This window comes from Eptatretus burgeri, chromosome 6, assembly GCF_056783735.1.
Source record: "Eptatretus burgeri isolate ZD-2024b chromosome 6, Ebu_testis_v1, whole genome shotgun sequence".
NCBI lineage: Eukaryota > Metazoa > Chordata > Myxini > Myxiniformes > Myxinidae > Eptatretus > Eptatretus burgeri.
Genome location: NC_140966.1, coordinates 35168643 through 35193017, shown reverse-complemented (window position 1 = coordinate 35193017; position 24375 = coordinate 35168643). Strand labels below are relative to the sequence as shown.

At 44.6% G+C, this 24375-nt stretch overlaps 1 protein-coding gene across 2 annotated transcripts in view; it reads right to left on the bottom strand.

The window, feature by feature from the left end:
• Window positions 1-24375, bottom strand: part of LRP6 (LDL receptor related protein 6) — a 198813-nt gene that overhangs the window by 137441 nt on the left and 36997 nt on the right. For both annotated transcript variants that reach the window (XM_085884539.1, XM_085884538.1), the window contains exon 2: window positions 14331-14745. In XM_085884539.1, the coding sequence (XP_085740665.1) occupies window positions 14331-14745 (415 nt within the window). The remainder of the gene's footprint in view (window positions 1-14330; window positions 14746-24375) is intronic.

Sequence of the window (24375 nt, the reverse complement as noted above, 5' to 3'; positions counted from 1 at the left end):
CAAATCTAAAAATGAGGAATGGCCTCTCAAATGTCTACCAAGGGATCCTAGAACTGGAGCAGAAGTTTCCATTTTCAACACACAGTCCATTCCAGTGATATGCTGGAGATGAACACAGAATCATGGATTTTCTACTTGCATGGATCAACCGAAAACCATCAACTCCAACTCTCAATTTCTGTACCAACTACAACTGTTATCTGTATTATCCTGTGATGTGTCCTGGTGGCGTCAGATAAAGGATGTGCAACAAGAATGTGAAAAACAAAAAACGTGAAATGGCGTCTTTCCCAGAGTCTCCTTGCCTCTGTATTGGAATACTTTGATGCGGCATCGCTTGCCAGGTACACAATTGACGACGACGACGAACGCTTTTGTTCAGGAACCTCTGAGACATATAAAAACGAACTGTGTTTGAAAATGTGGGCGTTTTTGAGAAATCAGTTATTTGACGACGCAGATCGTTGCAATGCTTTCATGGTGCCAAAAAGAATAAGCAACGAGGGACAAATTTGTTCCTGGCTATTGTTAGGGCAGATGCTTTCAAAATGTTGAAAACTTCATGCAGTGCAGAGCCCACCAGTACAAAGTCTTAGGCCGAGATGAAGACCACACTGAAGGTGCATTGTACTCCAAAGCCAATCACCATCATTGAATGTATTAAGATTTAGACTGCCAGCCAAGGAAAACGACAGCCCGTGGCAAATATCGTGCATTTTAAGAGGCTGGCTTTGTTCATTCGATGGTTTCCTGGATGAAGCGTTGAGATCGAAGAGCTAGGGAAGCCTGGATTCAAGGGTGGCGAGAACACATTCACAGTTGTTGCCAAAAGTGAATTTGACAAATCGAAGATGCCCAAATGAAACGTCTGTCTGATGAACAAGCAGAAAAGGTAAACTAGGAGCACATGGGTGATAAAGTAGCGATGTTGGACATGAACCGACTTCAGCAGGAAAGAAGGTTAAAGCCAACCACACGGAAGGAAGGAAGGTTACTGAAAGCCATTACGCTCAATGGGAGATGTAAGTGTCGTGGGGGTGAAAATCACCACACTGAAGACTTCTCTCTCAAGGATGTGATGTGCTCGGGGTGAAAGCAGAGGGCCATATTCATGAGAGGTGATACCATCAACGCGAGTTCTACTGGAGTCCGAAACCAGTCGAAAGGAAAATCTGGTTTTGGACGCACAGCAAACAAGTGTAAAGCAAATACAGTGAATTCAGAAAAATCGATCAATTATGTGACTGTAAAGGATCAAGACACTGCTAATCCAAACATAATGGAACTACTCATAAGGACAACAAAACAGACAGTTTATGGTTTATTTGTTTATTTATTTTGGTTGAGGCTCATGGAAGAGCTAGTACAGTGAACGGATCAGCATTCCGATCAGAATGTAACAGACAAAACGACAAGGGCACTCGATAGAGTACATACCTTTGCCACACAATGCCCAATCTACAAGAACATATTGGGTCCAACACATTTTTTAAATATTATGCTATATATCATTTTTGGCCCGATCTCTCAATGGTGAAGAATCATAATAAAAATTGAATAATTCTCGTATCCAGATCTTCACCAAAATTAAATTAATTTGTCCGTGTCACACACCCAACCTAAACCACCAAGTTTCATCTGAATCCGTCCCCAACTTTTTGAGATATCATGCTAAATAGATATCAGTTTAGCCCGATCTCTCAATCATGAAGAAGCACTTAAAAAAATTATCGGATCCGGATCCGGATTCATACCTGATGTTGGCTTAATGGATAGAGTGGCAGACTTGGGATCCTTGGGTCTTGAGTTCAAATCCTGCTTGGTTGTTGAATCAATTGCAGGTGGGGTTGACTCAGCCTGTCATCCTTCTGAGGTCGGCAAAAAGAGTACCAGCTTGCTGGGATGATCGAGCTATTCGAGTATCCTGTTTCAGAGTGCCGACCCATCCAGGATTGTAGCCAATAGCCCAGGAGACTGCTTCGGCAGCACCAACGCTCTGCACCGAGTATGGTCCCAATGGATGGATGGATGGATCCAGATTCAAATCTTCACCAAAACTGGATCAATTCTTCCTTGTCACACACCAAAAGTGTCCACTAAGTTTCGTCCAAATCCGTCCACAACGTATTAAGATATCGTGCTATATATTATGTTTGGCCCCATCTCTCAATTGTCAAGAATCACTTTTAAAATTCTGGTAGCTAGATCTGAATCTGGATCTTCACCAAAATCTAATCAATTCATCCTTGTCAAGCACCCAACCTGCCCACCAAATTTCATCCGGATCCATCCACAACTTTTTCAGATATCTTGCACACAAACAAACAAACAAACAAAAAACAAAAAGACAAACAAGCAAACAGACAACAAGCAAACAGACAACAAGCAAACAGACAACAAGCAAACAGACAACAAGCAAACAGACAACAAGCAAACAGACAACAAGCAAACAGACAACAAGCAAACAGACAGACAGACAGATAGTGGTGAAAAGATAACTGCCTTCCACCTTCGGTGGAGGAGGTAAAAAGAGGCAAGACACACATACACAGGATGGAGAAGTTGGAAACGGAAGACGCATTGGGTGGACAAGATGGATACAAAAGGCAACCCAAAGGAGAGAAAACTGGACAATTGGAAGGAGGAGGGATTTGGGTGTAGTTAATTAGGGTAGAAAAGATCATGATATTGGATTGGGGACGATCTGAGATGGTGATGAACAGCAGTTTTGAAGACCTGGAGGGAAGAATGAGATTGAAGAGAGTGTGAAAGTTGATGCCACAGGTGGGGGGGGGGGACAAAAGAGGAACAAATGAGTGGAGGTGAGCAGTGATCCTGGATTTAGGTAGTTTCACCAGAAGGGGCTTGATGGTGTACCGTGCAAGTCCTGCAGAAACCTGATGGGGTTGGAGGGGGAGCATGGAATGAGCAGAGGGTGCAATACCAGAAAGGAGGTGGTAAAGGACAGAGAGACCACTGACCTGTCTGTGATGACAAAGTGATAAGCCCACAGTCTCAGCTTCATCATGGGGGATTCCAGTAATCTTCAATGCCTTGGTTTCCATAGGATCAAGCTGAGCAAGATGTGAGGCAGGGGAGCCAGCCCAGAGGGAAGAGCAGTGCTCCATCAAGCTGTGGATGAAGGTCTTGTAGGTGGATAGGAGTTCAGGTGTGCTAAGGAAAGGCTTTGTATGACGGACTAGAGCCAGTCTGCGGCTGGCTTTGGAGGCCAATTTAACAATGTGGTTTGCCCAAGAAAGATCATGGCTGAAAGTGAGACCCAGGAGTTTGAATAACTGAACTTCCTCAAGAGGATTTTTAGAGAAAGTAGATGGGAGAGTTTGCCAGTCATTTAGTGGAGGGATAGTGAGAGGATGACATTTGTCAGGATTGAAAGACATATTCCAAGTCTTTGAACAGATTGTGATTTTTACCTCCACCACCAAAGGTGAAGGAGGTTGTTTTCACCTCTTTCTATCTGTTTGTTTGTTTGTGTGCAGGATATCTCAAAAAGTTGTGGACAGGTTCAGTGTGTGACAAGGACGAATCAATTAGGTTTTGGTGAAGAGCGGGATCCGGATCAGACTACGAGAATTTTTCAAGTGATTCTTCACCATTGAGAGATCGGGCCAAAACGATATATAGCATGATACCTCAAAAGGTTGTGAACAGATTCGGACGAAACTTGGTGGACATGTTGGGTGTGTGACAAGGAAGAATTGATTCAGTGAAGATCCGAATCCGTATCTGATAATTCCTTCAGTGATTTTTCACCATTGAGCGATAGCACGATATCTCAAACAGAGGTGGATGGATTCGGACGAAACTTGGTGGACAGGTTGGGTGTGTGGCAAGGACTAATTGATTCGATTTTAGTGAAGATCCGAATCCAAATCTGGATACGAGAATTATTTAATTTTCAAAGTGATTCTTCACCATTGAGAGACAGGGCCAAAAACGATATAGTACTGTATTGCATGATATTTCAAAAATGTACTGGGCCTGATATATTCTCTGGATCAGGCATTAAGTGGCGGAGGTACGCGCTCCACCGAGTGTCCTTCTAGTTTCAACATGGGAAGAGAGGGAAGAGGCTGCAGCATGCCTATCGGATAAAGGATGTCACGGCAGAGGGTGGAGTCATCAGCAAGTATATAACCAGAGAGTTGGTGTCAAAGCCACCCAATGCTCACCTGTTTATACATTTATAGTTTTTAAAAGACTAGTCTAAGAATTAATATTTTTTATAAAGCATTGCAGTGAAGTATAATTTTAAAGCAATATATGTATTTGTATATTGTAATCAGTAACAAGAGCGCAAGTGAGAACAACACAATATATGCCCGAAGAAGGTATATACAGAATTGTGCTACTTCATGGAAAACAGCATCCTGGTTGCCATGGCAACCACTTTAGATGATGAACGTATGTCACGACACACCGTCTCCACAGTCTGTACCTATGTACCAAATATGAAACGTGAAAGTTGAAAACTTTGGGAGTAAGAGTGCAGACAGGAACGGATGGAAAACAGCATCCTGGTTGCCATGGCAACTACTTTAGCTGACGAACATATGTCGCAACACACCATCTCCACAGTCTGTACCTGTGTACCAAATATAAACGTGAAAGTTGAAAACTTTGGGAGTTAGAGTGCAGACATGAACGGATGGAAAACAGCATCCTGATTGCCATGGCAAGCACTTTAGATGACGAACGTATGTCGTGACACACCGTCTCCACAGTCTGCACCTATGTACCAAATATGAAACGTGAAAGTTGAAAACTCTGGGAGTTAGAGTGCGGACAGGAACGGACGGACGGACGGACGGACGGATAGACGACCGGTATCACATAATACGCGTTGATATTGTTACGGATTTGCGCCCGCCGGCGTGCGGACGGCCACGTAACTCGAATCGCGGCACGTCGCCCACCGGACGGACAATCCAGTCGTGACCCTCTCGGACTAACGCTGGGAACCAGTCACGGGTGGACCTTTCGGTCTCACCGCGATTGAGCCAATCGGCCCCCGCGTGGGATAGGGTTGCTCGCCAAATTCGACCTACCTAAGTACCCACACGGAGGGTAGACCGGGCGATCGCACCTCGCCGCAGGTCGACTTCGGACACGGGCCACTTAAGCGACCCGTTCCGTACTATCGGGATAACCGAGCGGTGTTATTCGTCGACCTCGACGGTTCGATTAATTATCGGGCGTATTCAGCCCACTACCAACCCTTTATGTGAAGCAAGATGAGGATTCAATGAAAGAAATGACGAAGCGAAGCGGGAAACAGTTCAACACAAAGCACATTTATTCGCGATGAACGGAAAGCACACATATTCAATTCCACCAAAAGCACATAGAAAAGAAGAGAAACACAATGCAATTTTACACAAAAAGCAAATGCGACAATGCAGATCTAATACCGATTACGCGAGCACACGGCACACTTATACAATTTTACTTCACAGACGGTGCCGACAACACATATCCAAAACCAAGAAAAAGAAAAGAGAACCCTCAAGGATGAGGCGGGCCTGAGGCCGAGACCGGGTCGGGCCGACCCGTCTGGTGATGAGACGCGGAGCGGCGATGGTGCCTCAACTCCGCGGGCCTCGCGGACAGTGTCTGGTAGGGGGTGGGAAAGGGGCCCCCTTGGTCGCACTATCTCAGCGCGGGGGGAAACAGGAGGGGGTTGCTGATGCTCGGGGGAAAGGAGGATTTCTACTCTGTCTCGAGTCCCGCGACGAGCGTCTCCACCTCGACCAGGTCGCGCCGTCGGCCTCCCTGGTGTGCAGCTCCCGGCACGACGCGAGCACCCCCTCGTCTGCCCTCGCCGCCTCTCCACAGCTCCGTCCTCTTCGCTCCGACTCCAACGCACACGACGACGACCAACTCCTTCTTGCTTCTTCTTCCCAACTCCACCGACTGCGAAGTCTTAACTCTCTCGACTGACGAACGCAGTCGCTTATATAAGCCCCGTGGCTTCGCTCTCTCATCTTTGACCCCCTGCCTTCGACCTTTCACCTCGCTCCCCATTGGCCCGAGAAAAAGTGGGCGTGAATGCATTTTGATCCATAAATTTGCATATAGCGATCGCCCTCCAACGCCCTGGAGGCGGGGCCAAATCGCCCCTCGCTCACCGATTGGACGGAACAAAAGTGGGCGTGTGTCGTTTTTGATCCGTTTTTGGAGCTGAAAATCCGTGGTTTTGTACACGCTGTTCGGCGCGCGCCCTGCACGAGTCCAACACTGGTACCCACAAGCGGCGCAAGAACGGTGGCGATGCGACGGTTGCGAGGTGTGACGTGAAGCGGCGCCGCGGTGGGTGGTTGATGTTGTGGTTGGTGGTGGTAACAATGGCGGTTGGTCCAAAATAAAGATAGTAAAAGAAAAACGGCTATCCTGAAGAGTCGCAGCACGCATGAATGACATGTATTCCCACTAGACAACGGGTTTGGGCCTAACTACACATATACTTACGGAGATATCTCACCTAAGGGACCTGAATGGTGGTTTGCGAATTTGGTAACCACAACAATATATATCAGGCGTATAAAAAATAGTGTGGTACATAAAAACATTACAAAGGAAAAAATAACTTGCATCAAAAACTAACATTTTCACGTTGACGCTCATGCTGACGCTCACGCCGGGGGTATCGCCATAGCTCTCTGTTCTTCGAACAGGCGAGCTAAAAAGGATTTTCCAAAAAGTCAGAGAGATCATTGATGAGGATCAGAAATGGGACTGGCCCAGAACACTGCCTTGGGGCACTCAAGTCTTGACAGAGATTGGAGATGAAAGGATTCTATTGAGTGCACACGTTGGCTATGAGAGTAGAGGACATCAGTATACCATGTGTGGAGTTCGCCTTGGATGCCATAGGTAGAGAGTTTGGAGAGCAAGTCAGGATTCCACACTGTATCAAAAGCACAATATATGTCCAGAGAGATGGCCCTGATCTCATGACTGACATTGAGGGCCTCCATCCATTGTTGCGTGAGTAGCAGCATCATATCCAAGGTGGACTGACCTGGTTTGAAACTAAAATGAACTGAGATGAGGTTGCTGGAGAAAAGGAAGGATTTCATATCAACTGCGATGATGCATTCCATGACCTTGCTGATGAATGGAGGCAAGTCACTGTGTGGGATCACTTTTTGAGCCTTCCTATATAATGTGGTGGTGATGTTGGCTGAGTTCCAAGCAGACGGAAGTTGACCGAGGACAAACGATAGGGTGAAAAGTACACAGACAGAGGAAGTGCAAGAGCAGCAGAGCAGGATTTTGGAACATGTTAGCCCTAGCCGATGCCATCCGATCCAGCTGCACAATCAGTCGAGGGTTGCTAGAAACTTCTCCCCTGTCAGAAACACTGTCAGGTCAGGTTCGATCTGTGACCTGCTACATGTACCATGTAAACCTGTACTAACCTGTTCCATGGTCGGGTTGTCGGCGACTAAACCGTCTCCCCCACCAGGTTTTCTGGTGAGGAGGGTGTTTAGATATGGACACCCAGCAGGATTAAAAACAAAACCTGTCAAAGGGCGGAGGAGCTCCTTGTGAGCCAACGGCCATCCATATCTAGTGCCCAACTGTGTCTGCGGACGTCCTCCTGCAGTTGGGTTACTTCTTATTAGGAGGTTGGTGGCAGGATTTGCACTCCGGCCACCGTAAAACCCTTCATTCCGCAAAACGCAAAAACGCAAAAAAATCTGAAAACCCACTCCGTGGGAGTACCTCCTGTGCAGCTTCCCTTCGCAGGGCAGCTCACCGGATGACGGGATTGGGGCAAAGCCTTCGGGACCCCCAATCTTTGATAGGAGGGAAACCACGGGGTAACATCCCTGGGTCAGATTGCGGGAGAGTGTGTCGGAGTGGTGCTGAGGTGTCGTCCACCAGACGGCGGTCTCCTTGGGTTAACCTGAGGCGGTCCCTTCGGGTGGGTGCCTGGAATGTCCTATCCCTAAGAGAGGATGATCACCTGTCTCTGTTATCATCTGAGCTCAAGCGTTTGGACATTGGGATTGCAGCTCTCTCTGAGGTTCGGAGACCGGATTGCGGCGAGATAATGGTGGGTGGTTACACCTACTATTGGTCTGGTCGCTCTGATGGTTACCATACCCAAGGAGTTGCTGTAGCTGTGTCCAATAAGCTGACCCCAATGATAATTGAGGTAACACCGGTCAACGAGCGTATTATGAGATTAAGGATTCGTCACTCCTTAGGTGTCATTTCCCTGGTCTCTGTTTATGCTCCGACTGAGGCGAGTGATCTCACCGTGAAGGATGCATTCTACGCCACACTCGAGTCTGTGGTTGATCAGTGCCCCAGACGAGATACACTTCTAGTCTTGGGGGATTTCAATGCATCGACTGGAACTGATAGGGACGGTTATGAGGTGTGTGTTGGTCCCCATGGGTCAGGAACTATGAACCAGAATGGCACTAAGTTCATTGACTTTGCAAGAAGTCATGGACTTAGGGTGGCTGGTTCATGGTTTCAGTGCTCACAAGCTCATCGCTGGATTTGGTATTCCAACGCTGGCGGTGTGGCAAAGGAGATTGACCATGTCCTCATTCACGGTCGTTGGAGGATGATCCAGAACTGCAGGGTCGACCGGAGTGCTCAGTTCCTCAATACTGACCACAGGCTTGTTGTAGCAACTCTAAAGCTGCACCTTAAATCCTGGAGAATAGTACCATCCCAGCCGAGGCTGGATGTTGCCAAGCTCAGGGATGAGAGAGTAGCTGAGGAGTTTGCGAACAGGCTGAGTGGACACTTGGGGGGTCTGGGTGCTTTGGGGGGTCCTGAAGAGTTGTGGAGCACCTTCAAGACCACCGTCCTTGATGTTGCCGGTGGATGCCTTGGAGCTCACCGCAGGGCAAAGAAGAATTTTGTCTCTCAAAGGACACTGGATACCATTGACCAGAGTCGCAGGGCCAGGCTGAATGGCAGAGCTGAGCTGTTCAGGGAGCTGAGGCGTAAAACTGTACGTGCACTGAGGGTGGACAAGGAGGCCTATGTGCGAGGAATCTGTGAGGGGGTAGAGCATCACCTGTGGACAGGTGATTCTCGTCCCGCTTACAGGGGAATTCGCGCATTACGTTTATCCAAGCCCATCCCTCGGAGCACTGCAGTTCGAGCAGAGAGTGGTAGGCTCTTGACAGAGGAGTCTGAAGTGAAGGCCCGCTGGGCCGGTTTCTTTGAGCGGTTGTACCAGGATGATCCCCCAACTGTCGAGTTGGACGTCAAGGGTGTTACAATCCCTGTTGCTGACCCTCAAATCAACTGTGGTCCACCTTCGCTTGTGGAAACACGGGCTGCGGTGAACCAGTTGAAACGGGGCAAAGCTCCAGGGATCTGTGGCATCCATGCCAAACTTCTCAAGGCTGGTGGAAATGCTGCACTCGTGTCATTGCATGCAGTTTTGTGCTCTGCCTGGAACACAGGCATCATCCCAACTGACTGGAAGAGGGGCCTTGTTGTCCCTCTCTGGAAAGGGAAGGGTGATGGCCAAGACTGCAACAACTACCGAGGGGTGACGCTGCTCTCAGTGCCGGGCAAGGTCTTTGCTCGGATAAATCTCGATAGGGTTCGCCACCATCTGCTTGAGCACCAGCGTCCAGAGCAGTCAGGCTTTACACCAAAGAGGTCAACGATTGACCGTATCCTTGCACTTCGTGTCCTCACCGAACGCAGACGAGAGTTTCGGCAGGGGCTGCTTGCAGCCTATGTTGATCTCTGTAAAGCGTTCGATTCAGTGAATCGGGATGTCCTCTGGAGGATTCTTGGTCTTCGTGGGGTGCCACCAAAACTGATCGATCTGATGTCTGAACTCTACTCTGGTACTGAGAGTGCTGTGAAGTGTGGTGGTACCATCTCTGACTTATTTCCAGTTGTTACTGGAGTTCGTCAGGGATGTGTACTTGCCCCCACACTTTTCAGCACTTGTATGGACTGGATTCTAGGGAGGATGTCGGAGAGATCAAGTTGCGGTGCGTCATTTGGGAATGTCAAGATCTCGGACCTTGACTTTGCAGATGATGCAGTCATCTTTGCGGAGACTTTAGACATCCTCTTGGGGGCCCTCGAGGTGCTGAATGAGGAGTCGGAGCCGTTGGGATTACGGGTTTCTTGGGTCAAAACTAAGATCCAGGCTTTCGGTGACATCTTGGATGCTGCTGTCCTGTCTGTGTCTGTTTGTGGTGAGGATGTTGAGGTCGTGGAGAGATTCACTTACCTTGGCAGTGATATTCATGTCTCTGCTGGCTGCGAGTCAGAGGTCAATAGACGTCTGGGTCGGGCCTGGGGAGTCATGGATTCACTGGATCATGGGGTGTGGCGCTGCCGGTACCTGTGCGGGAGGACGAAAGTCCGAGTCTTCAGGTCCTTGGTACTTCCAGTCTTGCTCTATGGGTGCGAGACTTGGACTCTGACCAAGGATCTGAGACGGAGACTTAATTCCTTTGGTACCAGGTCTCTTCGGAGAATCCTTGGCTCTCGCTGGTCAGATTTTGTGTCCAACGAGCAGTTGCTGAGAGAGACTCGGATGAGATTTGTGCCTGCATAGTCCGTGAGCGTCAGTTGCGGCTGTATGGACATGTGGCTCGTTTTCCTGACTCTGATCCTGCTCACCAGATTCTCTCAGCGAGGGAGTCTCATGAGTGGAGGAGGCCAGTGGGTCGACCACGTGCCTCATGGTTGCAACAGGTTGACCATCATCTCAAGGAGATGGGGATGGGCCTGGCATCTGCCTGGGGGATGGCCAGACGGAGGCCCCTGGAGTACCGGCGGAAAGTGGACGCAGCGACGTGCTGTTCTGGCACATGCTCCCATACCTGACCTGACCTGACCTCCCCCTTCTCAGGTGCAAAAGACTCAGAGTGCAGAAGCAATTCGGAACGATTGGGTAAGGCGGGTACAGAGAGTGAGGGGTTGGGGAATGGGGACACAAGATTTGGAAGTAAACAGAATTGAGGCATTAGGCCTTCTCACGAGCAAAGGCACCTGTGGTGCCATTTGAAGTGAGGGAACGGATAAAGTGGGAGCATACTCCAGAGATAGACTTAGCGAGGCAGGTTGTAGAGGGGGCAGACAAGTTTGAAAGTTCAATCTTGAGATTGGACAGTTGTTGTTTTCTGACTCTCTTGAGAGTGGACACACATCTGTTGTGGGCTTTGCGGAATGCATCAAGATTGCCTTTGGTGTATTTTCCTTCCAGGAAGAGAATGCAAGTTGTTTCAGAGCAACTCCTCCACCAGAGGATTCAGTGTACCATGGGTAGTAAGAAAGGTAGAATAAATGAAGACGAGATAGGATGAATCTGTGCATGAGAGAGTAGGTTTCTACAGAAGAATCCCCAGGCTAAGTTAACCTCAGGGGCAGTAGATATGCGAGACCAGTCCTGAACTGAGGTGGCTGGTTGCAGGCCCTGCCAATCTGCCTGAGTGAGATGCCAGACCTGCCGTCACCGAGTCTGCTGTATTTGCTCATAATTGAATTGAAGACAACAGTACCAATCTGAAGTGGCAGCTGAAAGCGCCAAGTTAAACTCCACAGAAGCACTGTGGAACTTCTGACCCTCCCTATCTCTTCCCTGGAAGTACCATTATGCTGCCTAAAGACCAGATTTAATTGACCAAAATCCACCAGTGAACTTGCACATTTTCGGAAGAAATATCAATTTCACAGCAAACCTGATGACCAAAATTTAGCCATCAACACCACCAAATAACAATAACTCATACAACCATCCACAATTCAAGAGAAATGTTAACAAATTCCTTCTCCTCCTCTGTCAAACTCTCCCTGTAATTGAATCTCGTCTTCATTTATCCTATCCTTCTTCCCACGCATGGTACACTAAATCCTCTGGTGGAGGAGTTGCTCTGAAACAACTTGCATTCTCTTCCTGGAAGGGAAACACACCAAAGGCAATCTTAGTGCATTCCGCAAAGCCTACAACAAATGTGTGTCCACTCTCAAGAGTTAGAAAACAACATCTGCCCAACCTGAAGATAGAACAAGGCATTTGGCCTTGTAAAACAAGGCCTTTAGCCTTGTGAAAGGTGAGTTCTGTATAAAAAAACAAAAACAGGGACAGCACAAAGTAAGAAAAAACAAATAGAAGGTACAAGACCCATCATCCCAAAAAGAATTTAAGCATATGACAATGTTACAGAAAGCAATATAACAGCAGTGTAAAACATGGATATCTGAGTGTTATCACCATTCTAAATAAGGAATAAAAAAAACTTTAAAAAAATAAACAAGTCTGAAGACGACAATGGTTCACGAGCGGTATTTGACGATGTAGATTGTTTCAGAAGTCAAGGATGAGACAATGTCATAATGTTTGACCAAGTTATAAAAATGATCAACATGATGTGGTACGAGTGACAGGTTATTAGCTGCAAAATGTCAAAAACGCGGTTTAGTTCAACAACTTTCAAAATTTGACCTTTGCATAACCTTTAAAGGTCACAAAACAATGTTGTGGACATTAAAATAAGGAAACAGGATACGTGCTATAGCTTAATGGAGTTAGTTCATCGAAGAAGGTCAAAAACCCAGTTCGATTCCCACAACTTTGAAAATTTGACCTTTGTGACCTTTAAAGGTCAAAGGTCAAGGATTATGACCTTTGGTGCAAAACTTCCTCTGGAACATTCCAGGAATAATATAACGTCATATAGGCTATATGGCATTTCACACTCCTCGGATTATCCATACTTTGATGAAATCAGCGTAAAAACAAACTTGAAGGGTGCGCCACGGGCAAGGTGATCGAGATGGAACAAAATGGTTTCAAGACTTTTGGTGGGGAATGACCTCAAGATTATGCATAAAAAAATATTGTCATCCTAGCTCTCAAAGTTTTGGCAGTCGTATGATTTTTATGTCAACATTCGCAATTTTCTAAGTTTTTGACCTTGTGACCTTGACCTTGTATTGGGACGAAAAAAAAAAAATCGGACGACGACAAGTTTTAGATAATTCATTTTGCTATTCAAATACCGAAGAACCCATTCCATTCAGTCAATTCCCTCGGAGAAAATAGATTTTTAATCAGACTACCCCCTAAAAATGGCTATTTTTTGGGCGTGGTTCAGCCCACAATGGGTGTAGCCACGCCCTCATCCAGGAAAACACAACTAGACATTGATATCGAACACATAACCAAGTTTCATCAAGATCGGATTAAAGTCCACGGAGTTATGCTCTGGACAGACAGACACACAGACATAACGAATATAGTGGTCACTCTGGCTGGGGCTCGTGAACCAATAAATAAATAAATAAATAAATAAAACGGGGGGGGGGGGTATTTCAGTCGGCTCCGTCAGTCACACTATCGCCTCCGAAACGGTTGTTAAAAAAACAAAAACAATTTCACCAAACTTTGTCGTTATGATCAGCAACATGGTGAGAATGTGTGAGAGCAGGATAATTTTTGCTTCCACCCCAGGCAAAAGGTCAAATACTAAAAAATGCAATTACGATCACGTTTTTGAACATTTCTAAATGAAACTTTGGAAATGCATTCAACATTGGGGGACGCATGAAATACGTAACAAATTTTGGGATTTGACCCCGGTTCATTTTTTGGATTTCACCCCCAGGTGGGGACTTAGTCAAAGGACTTGGGGACTTAGACAAAACAGGTTTTTTTTTTTTGATCAGAATTTGATATCCGATCATTCCTGGTGAAACATTTTGCCATTTCGGCATCTTAACATTCTTGTTTTGGGCGTATCAAATTAATAAAGATGGAGAAGTTTAAAAATAAAAAAGGGAATTACGAAATAAAATATTCATGTGTAAACATTATCAAAAAGCCATTCAATTCTATTATCAACAAATTTCAACAGAAAAGTTGAAATTCACTAATTGGCATGATGAGGCTGGCTCATCACAACAGTAAAACTGTTCTTTATTTGCACACTTTGCACAAACTCCTCTTCCATTTGACTGGAGCATAAAAATTTCATTTGTAGCCATTCGACTATCTTTGCAGGGCCACATGTCTTGACAAAAATCTGATATTACATTTCAATCCTTTCAATCTGATATTACATTTTAACAAAAATTCAGACCTTGCCAGTTATATCAGTAAATTGCATTCTTATTTGCAAGTAGAATTGGTGCGTTAGTTCAGGATAAGTACATATATCTTATCTTACAGAAAAATTTTTTTGACTTTGTGGGATCTGAAAATGGCTCCAACAGAAGAAAGAACCTTATTACAAAATTCCCATCGAATGCTTCAACTTTATAACACAAAAAAGTGTTAAGAGTGCGGCAACATCACAACATACCCATGTGCTGGATCCAGTGCGATGGCACGCGGTTGGTCAAGCTGCCACCAGATAAGTACTTTGCGATGTGTGCCATCTAGTTCTGCCACTTCCAGGCAGTTTGTCTCGGAGTCTGTCCAATACAACTTGCCTCCTAACCAGTCACAAGCAAGTCCATCGGGTGACACCAAGCCCATAGCCACAACTGCAGTCACACTGCTGCCTGTACTGCTGCTCCGGTTCAAGTATGCCATCTTTATGGCCCCTTCAGCAAGGTCAGTCCAGTATATTGCCGACTTGGCAAACAAAAAGTCCACAGCCACTGCATCCTCCAGATCTCCGACTATCACCGAAGAGTTACTGACTCCATATGGTTCAGGCGACACATACACGAGCCGCAGATCCCTCCGGTTTGCAAAGATGAGAAGTGATGAGACTGAGAACAAAACAGATTGGGCAATAAGGTCAGGCATAAATGGCAGCGCAAAGTAAAAATACATACATACTAACAGAAAAAAAAGTTCCGGCACATTATTTACACATTTGTGATATGAGAAATTAAAACAAACACGTAATGTTGTTTGGTCATATTAATATGTAGTGTTTGATAAACATGAAATCAACATGAGAATGTCAACACGTGTGCAAGACGTGTCTCCAGAGGCTCGAAGAGGGATGCAGTCAAAAGTCAGTTAACCGCTCAGTATCTGGTGTGAGAACCATTTGCGTTGTCACACACTTGGCAATGACGCCTCATTGGGGACACAAGATGGTTGAAAAAGGCTTGAGGGACTATCTTTTCCAAGGCAGTTGGGCCAATGTCGCTTTCTGGTTTTGCAAATGGCACAATCGTAGTTTCAATTCATCCTACCCATGTTCTATGGGAGAAAGATCAGGCATAACAGCTGGCCAGGGAAGTGTGGGAATGTTCTGTTGTGTGATGAAATCAGTGACACCTCGTGTGACGTGTGAGTGTTCATTATGTTGTTGAAGTGTGATGTGACATCCATGAACCTGCAGGAACCAGAGGAGGTGAGGATGGAGAACTTCATCATGGTCCCGGATCCCAGTCAAATTGCACTAATGAGCTCCAGCTGGGTTCTGTGATGTGCGGTGATGCCTCCCCATACCATCACACTTCCACAACAAACGTTGCACAACACATGCGTCAGCGTAACATTCCCCTTCCCATCAATAAACGAGACAATGACCATCGCTACTATCAAGATCAGTGTGACTACTCCTCATTTTCATAAATGCCAAGGTAAGCCAATGAAAAAAGCCAATAATTCACAAGGTTTCGGAAAAGCGATGATAATAGAAAACAGATACGCCAAGAAACCTTTAGAAAACCAAGATGCCAAGGTGAACAATGAATAGCCAAGATCTTGTGAAAAAAGCCAAGGAGTGGTAACACTGGTCAAGATGGAACCTCAACTCATCTCCAAAGAGGAGAGCAGCCCAATCTTGTCTCCTAAACCTCAGATGTTGTCTACAAGAAGCTAGGTATGCATGTTGATGATTTGGTAACAAAATACTATGCACTGCTGGTTGGATTTTGTGCTCTGTCTCTCTCTCTCACACACACACACACACACACACACACACACACACACACACACACACACACACACACACACACACACACACACACACACACACACACACACACACACACACACACACACACACACACACACACACACACACACACACACACACACACACACACACACACACACACACACACACACACACACACGATTCCTGGCAGTTCTGCCACCTTGCTGTCTGGAACCGATTTTCCTAAGGTGCACCAACCGGCTATGGTTATCCTGCCGACGTGATGACACATGTGATCCCCCAGAACATGGATGGTCTCTGATGTTGCCAGTTTGTTGATAACATCCTCAGAATGACTGCATGGTATTCCGATGAACACCAAAACGCCGAGCCACAACATTGTGTGGCATTCCTGTCTCAAGCAAGCAATACTAGCACATGGACTTTCATTTTTGGAAGGGCACGGCATCACGTTTACGATGTTTAGACATTAATAAAAATGTTTTTCCACAGCCAGTATGGTTCACTGAATCATACTGCATTGCAATTTGTTTAATACCACGTGCAGCACTGTCACGTGACTCAGTACACATGCATGGCAATTTGTGCATGCAATGCAAAGTATGCACATGCAAATTTTGGATAGTCACGGTTAAACTGGGGAACATGTCAGTATCATTTTGTGTAATTAATTTATGGTGCACACTGCACAGGAACTTTTTTTTCCATTCATATGTTGATGGTTATATATATATATATATATATATATATATATATATATATATATATATATATATATATATATATATATATATATATATATATATATACATATATATATATATATATACATATATACACACTACCGGTCAAAAGTTTTCGAACACCCCCATTTACCAGTTTTTACTGAAATTTAAGCAGTTCAAGTCCAGTGAATTACCTGAAATGGAACAAAGCTAAGCAGTAAACTGCCAGAGGTTAAAAAAAAGTTTAGGTTACCAAAAACTGAAAAATAATGTAAATTTCAGAGTAAATAATGTAATGTAATTAAAAAAGGCCCTTTTCAGGGAACAAGTAATTGGTTAGCAACTGCAGCTGTTCTGCAGCAATGGAAGTAAATTAAGCCTTGAAAGTTGATGCAAACAATTCCTACAGGTGTCCCAACTTTTGTTGATTAGTTACAAATCCTCTGTCTGTATAAAAGCAGTGTTGGAACAGACTGTGTTGCTACACCCTCTGAAGCATTATTTGGACAATATTGCACTGCAGGAAGAAGTATATTGCTATCATAATGGTGAGAAAAAGACAATTAACAAGGGAAGACAGACAGACCCTTATAACCCTTAAAAGTGAAGGTCTTTCGCTTAAAGAAATTGCAATGCAACCAAGGTGTCAGTGAGTACAGTTTCCTGCATCATCAAAAGGCACTTGGAAACTGGAGGAAATTCTGACAGGAAGAAGTCTGGCAGACCCAAAGCCACAACACAATCAGAAGACAAGTTTCTGGGAGTCAACAGCTTGCGTGATGGATGGCTCACAGGACAGCAGCTTCAAGCACAGCTTAACACTGGTCGAAGTAAGGAAATCTCAGTTTCAACTGTGAAGAGAAGACTTCGAGTTGCAGGTTTGACAGGTTGAGTGGCAGTAAGAAAGCCATTGCTAAGATGGCAAAATAAGAAAAAGAGGCTTGCCTGGTCCATGAAGCACCGCCAGTGGACTACTGAAAACTGAAAGAAGGTCTTATGGACCGATGAATCAAAATTTGAAATCTTCGGTTCATCACGCAGGGTTTTTGTACGCCATCGAGTAGGCGAAAGGATGGTTCCTCAGTGTATGACACCAACTTTCAAACATGGAGGAGGAAGCGTGATGATCTGGGGCTCTTTTGCTGGATCCAGAGTCAGCGACTTGCACAGAGTGACTGGCACCCTGAACCAAAAGGGCTACTACAGCATTTTGCAGTGCCATGCAATACCCTCTGGTCTACGCCTAGTTGGTCAGGAGTTCATCCTACAGCAAGATAACGACCCAAAACATACCTCCAGGCTACGTCAGAACTACCTTAGAAGAAAACAACAAGACGGTAGGCTTCAAATCATGGAATGGCCAGCACAGTCTCCAGACTTAAATCCAATCGAGCTGGTTTGGGATAAACTGGACAGAAGGGTGAAAGCAAAGCAACCTACAAGTGCAACACATTTGTGGGAACTTCTGCAACAGTGTTGGGAAGAACTTTTCGAACAATATTTGATTTCCATTGGAGAAAGAATGCCACGAGTATGTTCGGCTGTTATATCTGCAAAAGTTGCCTACTTTGATGAGTCAAAAATTTAGATTAAATTTTGTTCAACAAAACGATTCCATGTTTTCTTTTTCATCTGCAATTGTTTATTTGGTCTTTGCTTTAATTTCAGAGTACATTGAAACATTAAACTGCTTACATTTCAGTAAAAACTGGAAAAATGGGGGTGTTCCCAAACTTTAGACCGGTAGTGTATATACATAGATTCATACAGGGAGGAAAATATAAATTTTCACTTTCCAGAAATCTTTCCTTGTTTTGGCAACATGGATGATTGTGCGATTTAGTGACTTGCGTTACGTGCATCAACTGAGCACATTTCAACGACCAAACAAGTAAAGAAACCAAACAAGACATGATGCCTTATTAAGTTTTTTTTCTTGAATCATTGATGCTTACAAAATCCCTCACAAGGAACAATCTGAGGAATTTATTTTTTCACCACTCATGTCCCTGTTCATGTGGAATTGCCCAATTGCATTGTTAATTGACAACTATCTTGTCCATTTTGCTTTTTAAAGCTTTTTGCCAGTCTCTGACAATGTCATTGAATGCAGCCAAACGTTTGTGGGAGTTTTTAAAAAAAAACTTCAAACACGCAAGAGGAAGTTCCACTGCCTCTTTCAGGTAAGATATGTCCTCTGTTGAGTCTGAACAAGCCAGTGCAAGCCTATGGCAAAGGCATCGAATGATAATCATTTCCAGATTAAGTGATTCTTTTATATGAGCAGCCAGGCCTGTGTTCTTTCCCATCAGAACACAAGCTCCGTCAGTTACCAACAATGACGGACACTTTCCTTCCAGGCCCAATTTTTTTTAAAGATTCTGGGAAATCATAGCATGGAGACATTCAGCATCTGTATTTGTAAATTCTGTCAACATGTCTCCCACTGCTGAAAATTTTGTTTTTATCGTGGCGACTTCAGCAACACACTGGACGAAGAGCAGCCGTTGCTCTGTAACTGCTTTGTCTGTCACGTCATCAGCTAACAGTCTGAAGGACTGAGACTTTTGAACCGATCTCACAAATTCTTCCTGAATTGTCTGACCAATGGCTAGAAATATTTCCTGTATTGACATGGCAGAGTGGTGTACAAAGTACTTCACATCAAGAAAACCCATTGTCTGCAGAAGATTTCGAAGTGATGACAGTTTTTTGTGGCCCACCTCTTCTTTAACCATCCAGTGAGAACAGAAAAAGATATTAAACAGGACCTCATATTTTACTTCATTCCTTTTCTCTGGCTCAATATGGAAGAAGCTCATTCAACAATTTAATTATGCTGATGCAGCATTCAAGTGCTGCTGTGAGCTACCATCATGGATGTCAAATTTGCTGTGCTTGTAAAGAACAGAAGGCTCTAAATTCCATATATTTTGATGGTTTTGCTTATTCTTATTGCCACGCTTTCAGCCCAGCAAACAAAACATACCCTTCCCCTCTTCATATTCCAGCTGCCAGACTTGGGTCTTCTCACAAAATGTTAAATTTCTATCCATTAGCCAGTCATGCTGGAATGTATGTTAACTTGGTAACCTAATCTTCTCAGTCTTAGACTCTTACAGAGCAGTTTTCTGAAATGCATTTCTCGTCGGGATGGATCTTAGTGTGGTCAGTCAATAGATATTGATGCAGGGAAATTTGGAAAAGTGGAGCCAGTTTTGTCGACGCGATCTAGGAAAATCTAGAAAAATCGACGTGATCTAGAAAAGCCATCGCCTTCTGTAAAACAGCAAATAAATTACTATAAATAAATTTGTTAAAATCTTCAGATTTTTGCTGTGAAAATTGATATCCGAGAGAAAATAAATAAATTAATAAATAAAAGGTACACAATGACCAGCCTTGCTCTGGTCGGAGTACAGCAAAGACGTGTTAATATTAACGTTTTTTTTTTTTAATCTGAGTACTTCTGGTGTACAAGTATAACTACAAGTAATAATTAAATTGACAGTTTAATTAAAATTTATGCTCACAAGAAATACCATTACGGAGTGGCAAGGGTGGGAATGTGGGGAGAGGTGTGGTCTTTAAGTTGTAGTTGGTCATCCCAACTTAGAAGATTCCCATAGACATCTTGAGTACAACCACAACTTTTCAATTACTTTGTCCAGTGGTTAGGAGTGCATAAAATATGGAGAATGTATGTATGTATGTAAATTAGCCATGTAGTTTTCAATTTGATAAAATTTTCATAATGAGATACTATTATAATACTGTAAGCTGCTGGGAATTGTCATACATTCTCCCACTGGGAGCGGCGTGACATGATTGATGCACGTTCATATGGATAATTTGCATCCCCACCGCTCCTGAACCCCAGAGACCAATAAAAAAAAAATTTGAATGCCTAAAACCCTCTGGACAAACAAATACAAAAACCAAATTTTAACTCATTCTGCCCAGCAGATTAGGAATGCAGACAAGTTAAACCGACACACCACACACCCACACCAAATTATATGTCGTATTAGTACGATCTATTTTTAAGAAAAGCCATCACAAATTAATTTTAATTGAATAGTTCTCCCGATGGGACCCGCTCCCTACAGGACCGATTATTCACAGCCTATGATGTAGTGAGCTTACCAGTAATTTCAGTAGCTGTTGTTGCTGTCAAATGTGTATTTTCACGAGCGGTCAAAGCTTCCGCTGAAGTAATTTGTCACGTGAGCTTCATTTTGTTTGCCAATGTAAGATTGGCACTAGGCCCAGTGTAAAAAAATGACATGTACTTTCAGCTGAAGTAGGACAAACATGTAAGCATCCAACCCTCTTTGTGAAACCTACATATGGAGATAGACACCGACATGCACACACGCATGCACACACATTCTCTCCTGCAATGTGGGGAACAGGGTAATCTATACACACTACTTTGTAGTAGTTCATTGATTCACAGTTACAAAACAGTAAATAGGAATTTATTTTGTTGATGCAGTAAACCCTCAAATATCGCAGGTTTCAACCAATTGCGGGCAGCCTATTGTGTTCCAATTATGTTATCATGGAATTTCATTTTGTCATCATCAGCATGTCGAGCGCAGCTTTATAGCCCCGATGGCAGGTGGGGCCAAAGAGCCACACGCCAGATCTTCCAAGGTGGCCTGGCACCAGCTAATGGGCCACGTCAGATCTTACAAGCTGGCCACATGCCAGCCATTGGGGATTAAAGCGACACTCGACGCGCTGGTTCTTTCTTTCTCTACACTGGTCGTTGCTCTCGTTCTCTCTCTGCCCTGGTCGTCGCTGTCGTTTCTGCCCTGGTCCTGGACGCTTTGGTTTGCGGTTACAACGGACATTGTGGATCCTCGGTTGTGGAGTGCAGTGTCGGGGCCATTCAGGAGAGCGGTACAAAGCTTGCAAGGGCACTGGTTACATACATACCGGTAGGCTGAGGCCACCCTGCCCTCACAATTTGCCTCACCATGTGTGTGGTCTGCAGGGTATCCTGTCTTGTTATCAGGTAGGTAAGGAATAGGTTAAGTCTGCGACTTGTGCATTTTCTTTGCTTTTTGTAAATACACAACGATTGCTTTATATTGCATTTCCCCTTTTGCTGCCCGGGTTGTCCTTTAACCCCATTAAAGCCCTTAAGTTCCCTTCCCTCCCATTAAAGTCGGGTCAGATTGCGGTCATGTGTGTCGGGGTGGTGCGGAGGTGTCGTCCACCAGACGGCAGTCTCCTTGGGTTAACCTCATATGGTCCCTTCGGGTGGGTGCCTGGAATGTTCCATCCCGAAGAGAGGATGATCACCTATCTCTGTTATCTGAGCATCGGTATTGCAGCACTCTCTGAGGTTCGGAGACCAGATAATGGCGAGATCAAGGCGGGTGATTACACTGACGATTGGTCTGGTCGCTATGATGGTTACCATGCCCAAGGAGTTGCTGTAGTTGTGTCCAATAAGCTGATTCCAATGGTAATTGAGGTAGCACCGGTCAAGGAGCGTATTGTGAGACTAAGGATTCGTCACTCCTTGGGTGTCATTTCTCTGATCTCTATATGTGCTCCGACTGAGGCGAGTGATGTCACCATGAAGGACGCATTCTATGCCACACTCGAGTCTGTGATTGATCAGTGCCCCAGGTGAGATACTGTTCTAGTCTTGGGGGATTTCAATGCATTGACTGGAACTGATAGGGATGGTTATGAGACATGTGTTGGTCCCCATGGGTCTGGAACTGTGAACTTGAATAGCACCAAGTTCCTTGAATTTGCAAGAAGTCATGGACTTTGGGTGGCTGGTTCATGGTTTCAGCGCCCACAGACTAATCGCTGGACTTGGTATGCCAATGATGGTGGTGCAGCAAAGGAGATTGACCATCTGCTCATTGATGGTCACTGGAGGATGATCCAGAACTGAAGGGTCTACCTGCATGCTCAGTTCCTCAATACCAACCACAGGCTTGTTGTCGCAACTCTGAAGTTGCACCTTAAATCCGGAAGAATGGTACCATCTTAGCCTCAGCTAGATGTTGGCAAGCTCAAGGATGAGAGGGTAGCTGAGGAGTTTGCGAACAGGCTGAGTGGAGATTTGGGGGGTCTGAGTGCTTTGGGGAATCCTGAAGAGTTGTGGAGTCCTTTCAAGACCACCATCCTTGATGTTTCTGGTGGATGTCTTGGAACTCACCGCAAGGCAAAGAAGAATGTTATCTCTTAAGGGAGACTTGATACCATTGACCAGAGGTGCAGAGCCAGGCTGAGTGGCAGAGCAGACTCCACTCGGCACACAAATTAAATGTCCTTGGTCAGAGTTAAATCATCGGATTCAAGGAACAATCTCTCATGCAATTGCACACTGGAGAGTTTTCATTAAGTGAGTCTCGAATCATTTTGCCATGAAGCGCTACAAAATGACATGGCAGAGCCAATTCCCAAAATGCGGCCATAAACTGAAAAAAAAAATCGATTCACCCGACCGCTGATCCTGTTGTCGGAAAGTGAACCGCCAAGGAGAATGCCCTGGGCAACAGCTAAGTGTGCCTTAAGAACAGCGACAGTCTCAGCACATGTATCAGTTAGTCCCAATGTGCGTTTGTGGGCATCACTCACATCCTCCAAGCCAAGTGCGAAAGGTATGTCTGCAAGGATAAAATCTAATGATTCCTGGGAACAGGTGGCTCACCAGGCAGAGCCAGAAAGGCAGGTGGGGTTGAAAGCAAAACTTTTGCTGGTCTTGTCACCAAAATTTTGGTGTAAAAAAACTCGACTCCAAGAACTTTATTTCACTAAACTAAAAAGGACATTATTTTATTAAGTGCCTTGCACATACTTGTATTGGGAGATTCTACGGTAACAGAATTACAATCAGAGGAAAATCCAGCCATATTTTAGGCCAAATTTCCAAACTAATTGCCTTGATTTGATGGACATCTCACAAATTAACTGCCCTTATACCCTAGCTACCATATTAGCCATTCAAGTAGGAAGCAGTCTTTTGCTCTGAAGAAATAAGAGGCAAAACACTTTGGTAACGGAATTACCTCAAAAATTTAATACAAAAAAAAAAAATCATGATTTTGAACTGCAGATTCCTCTGAATTAACAACAGATATATGAATAAAAGGAGCTCAGTTTCTAAGAGCCTATCAAGTGGCCTATGGAATAAGGCTTTGCTTAAGTTAGATATTGCTTTGTTGATGAAAGGAGTCCCTTCAAAGAATAAAAGTCCATGGTAACGGAATTACACACTGGTAACGGAATTACATCCTCTGAAACAACTGAACACTGTAAGGCCGCAGGCCATTATTCATTCTAGATACCCTTCTGAAGTTACAAAACCTACCACAAGGCATAAGAAAAGCTTAACTTGACTAACACAATGCATCCAATGGGGATTCAGTTAACAGAGTTTTCAACACAATTTAACACCAACTCATAAACAAATCAGCTTGCCACAGTTTTAACTCAATGGAGTTCTGTCCATACAGTATCTGATTATTTGGCAGAAGGTTGTTGCTCCAGATACACAGGCTTTTTAGCAGATATTATTCAATGAAGAAACAAACATGGGGAAGAAACATGGTAATGGAATTTCCACAACCACACATATTTTGTCTAAGTTCAATGTTTTGTTCACTGTTTGTGTTATTTGCTATTCCATGGAATTTGAAATGTGAGAACATTGGTTGATTAGGTTTTTTTTGTTTTAATCAACTGACCATGTTTTAGGCTAAGCGCATGTAAGTGGTTACCAC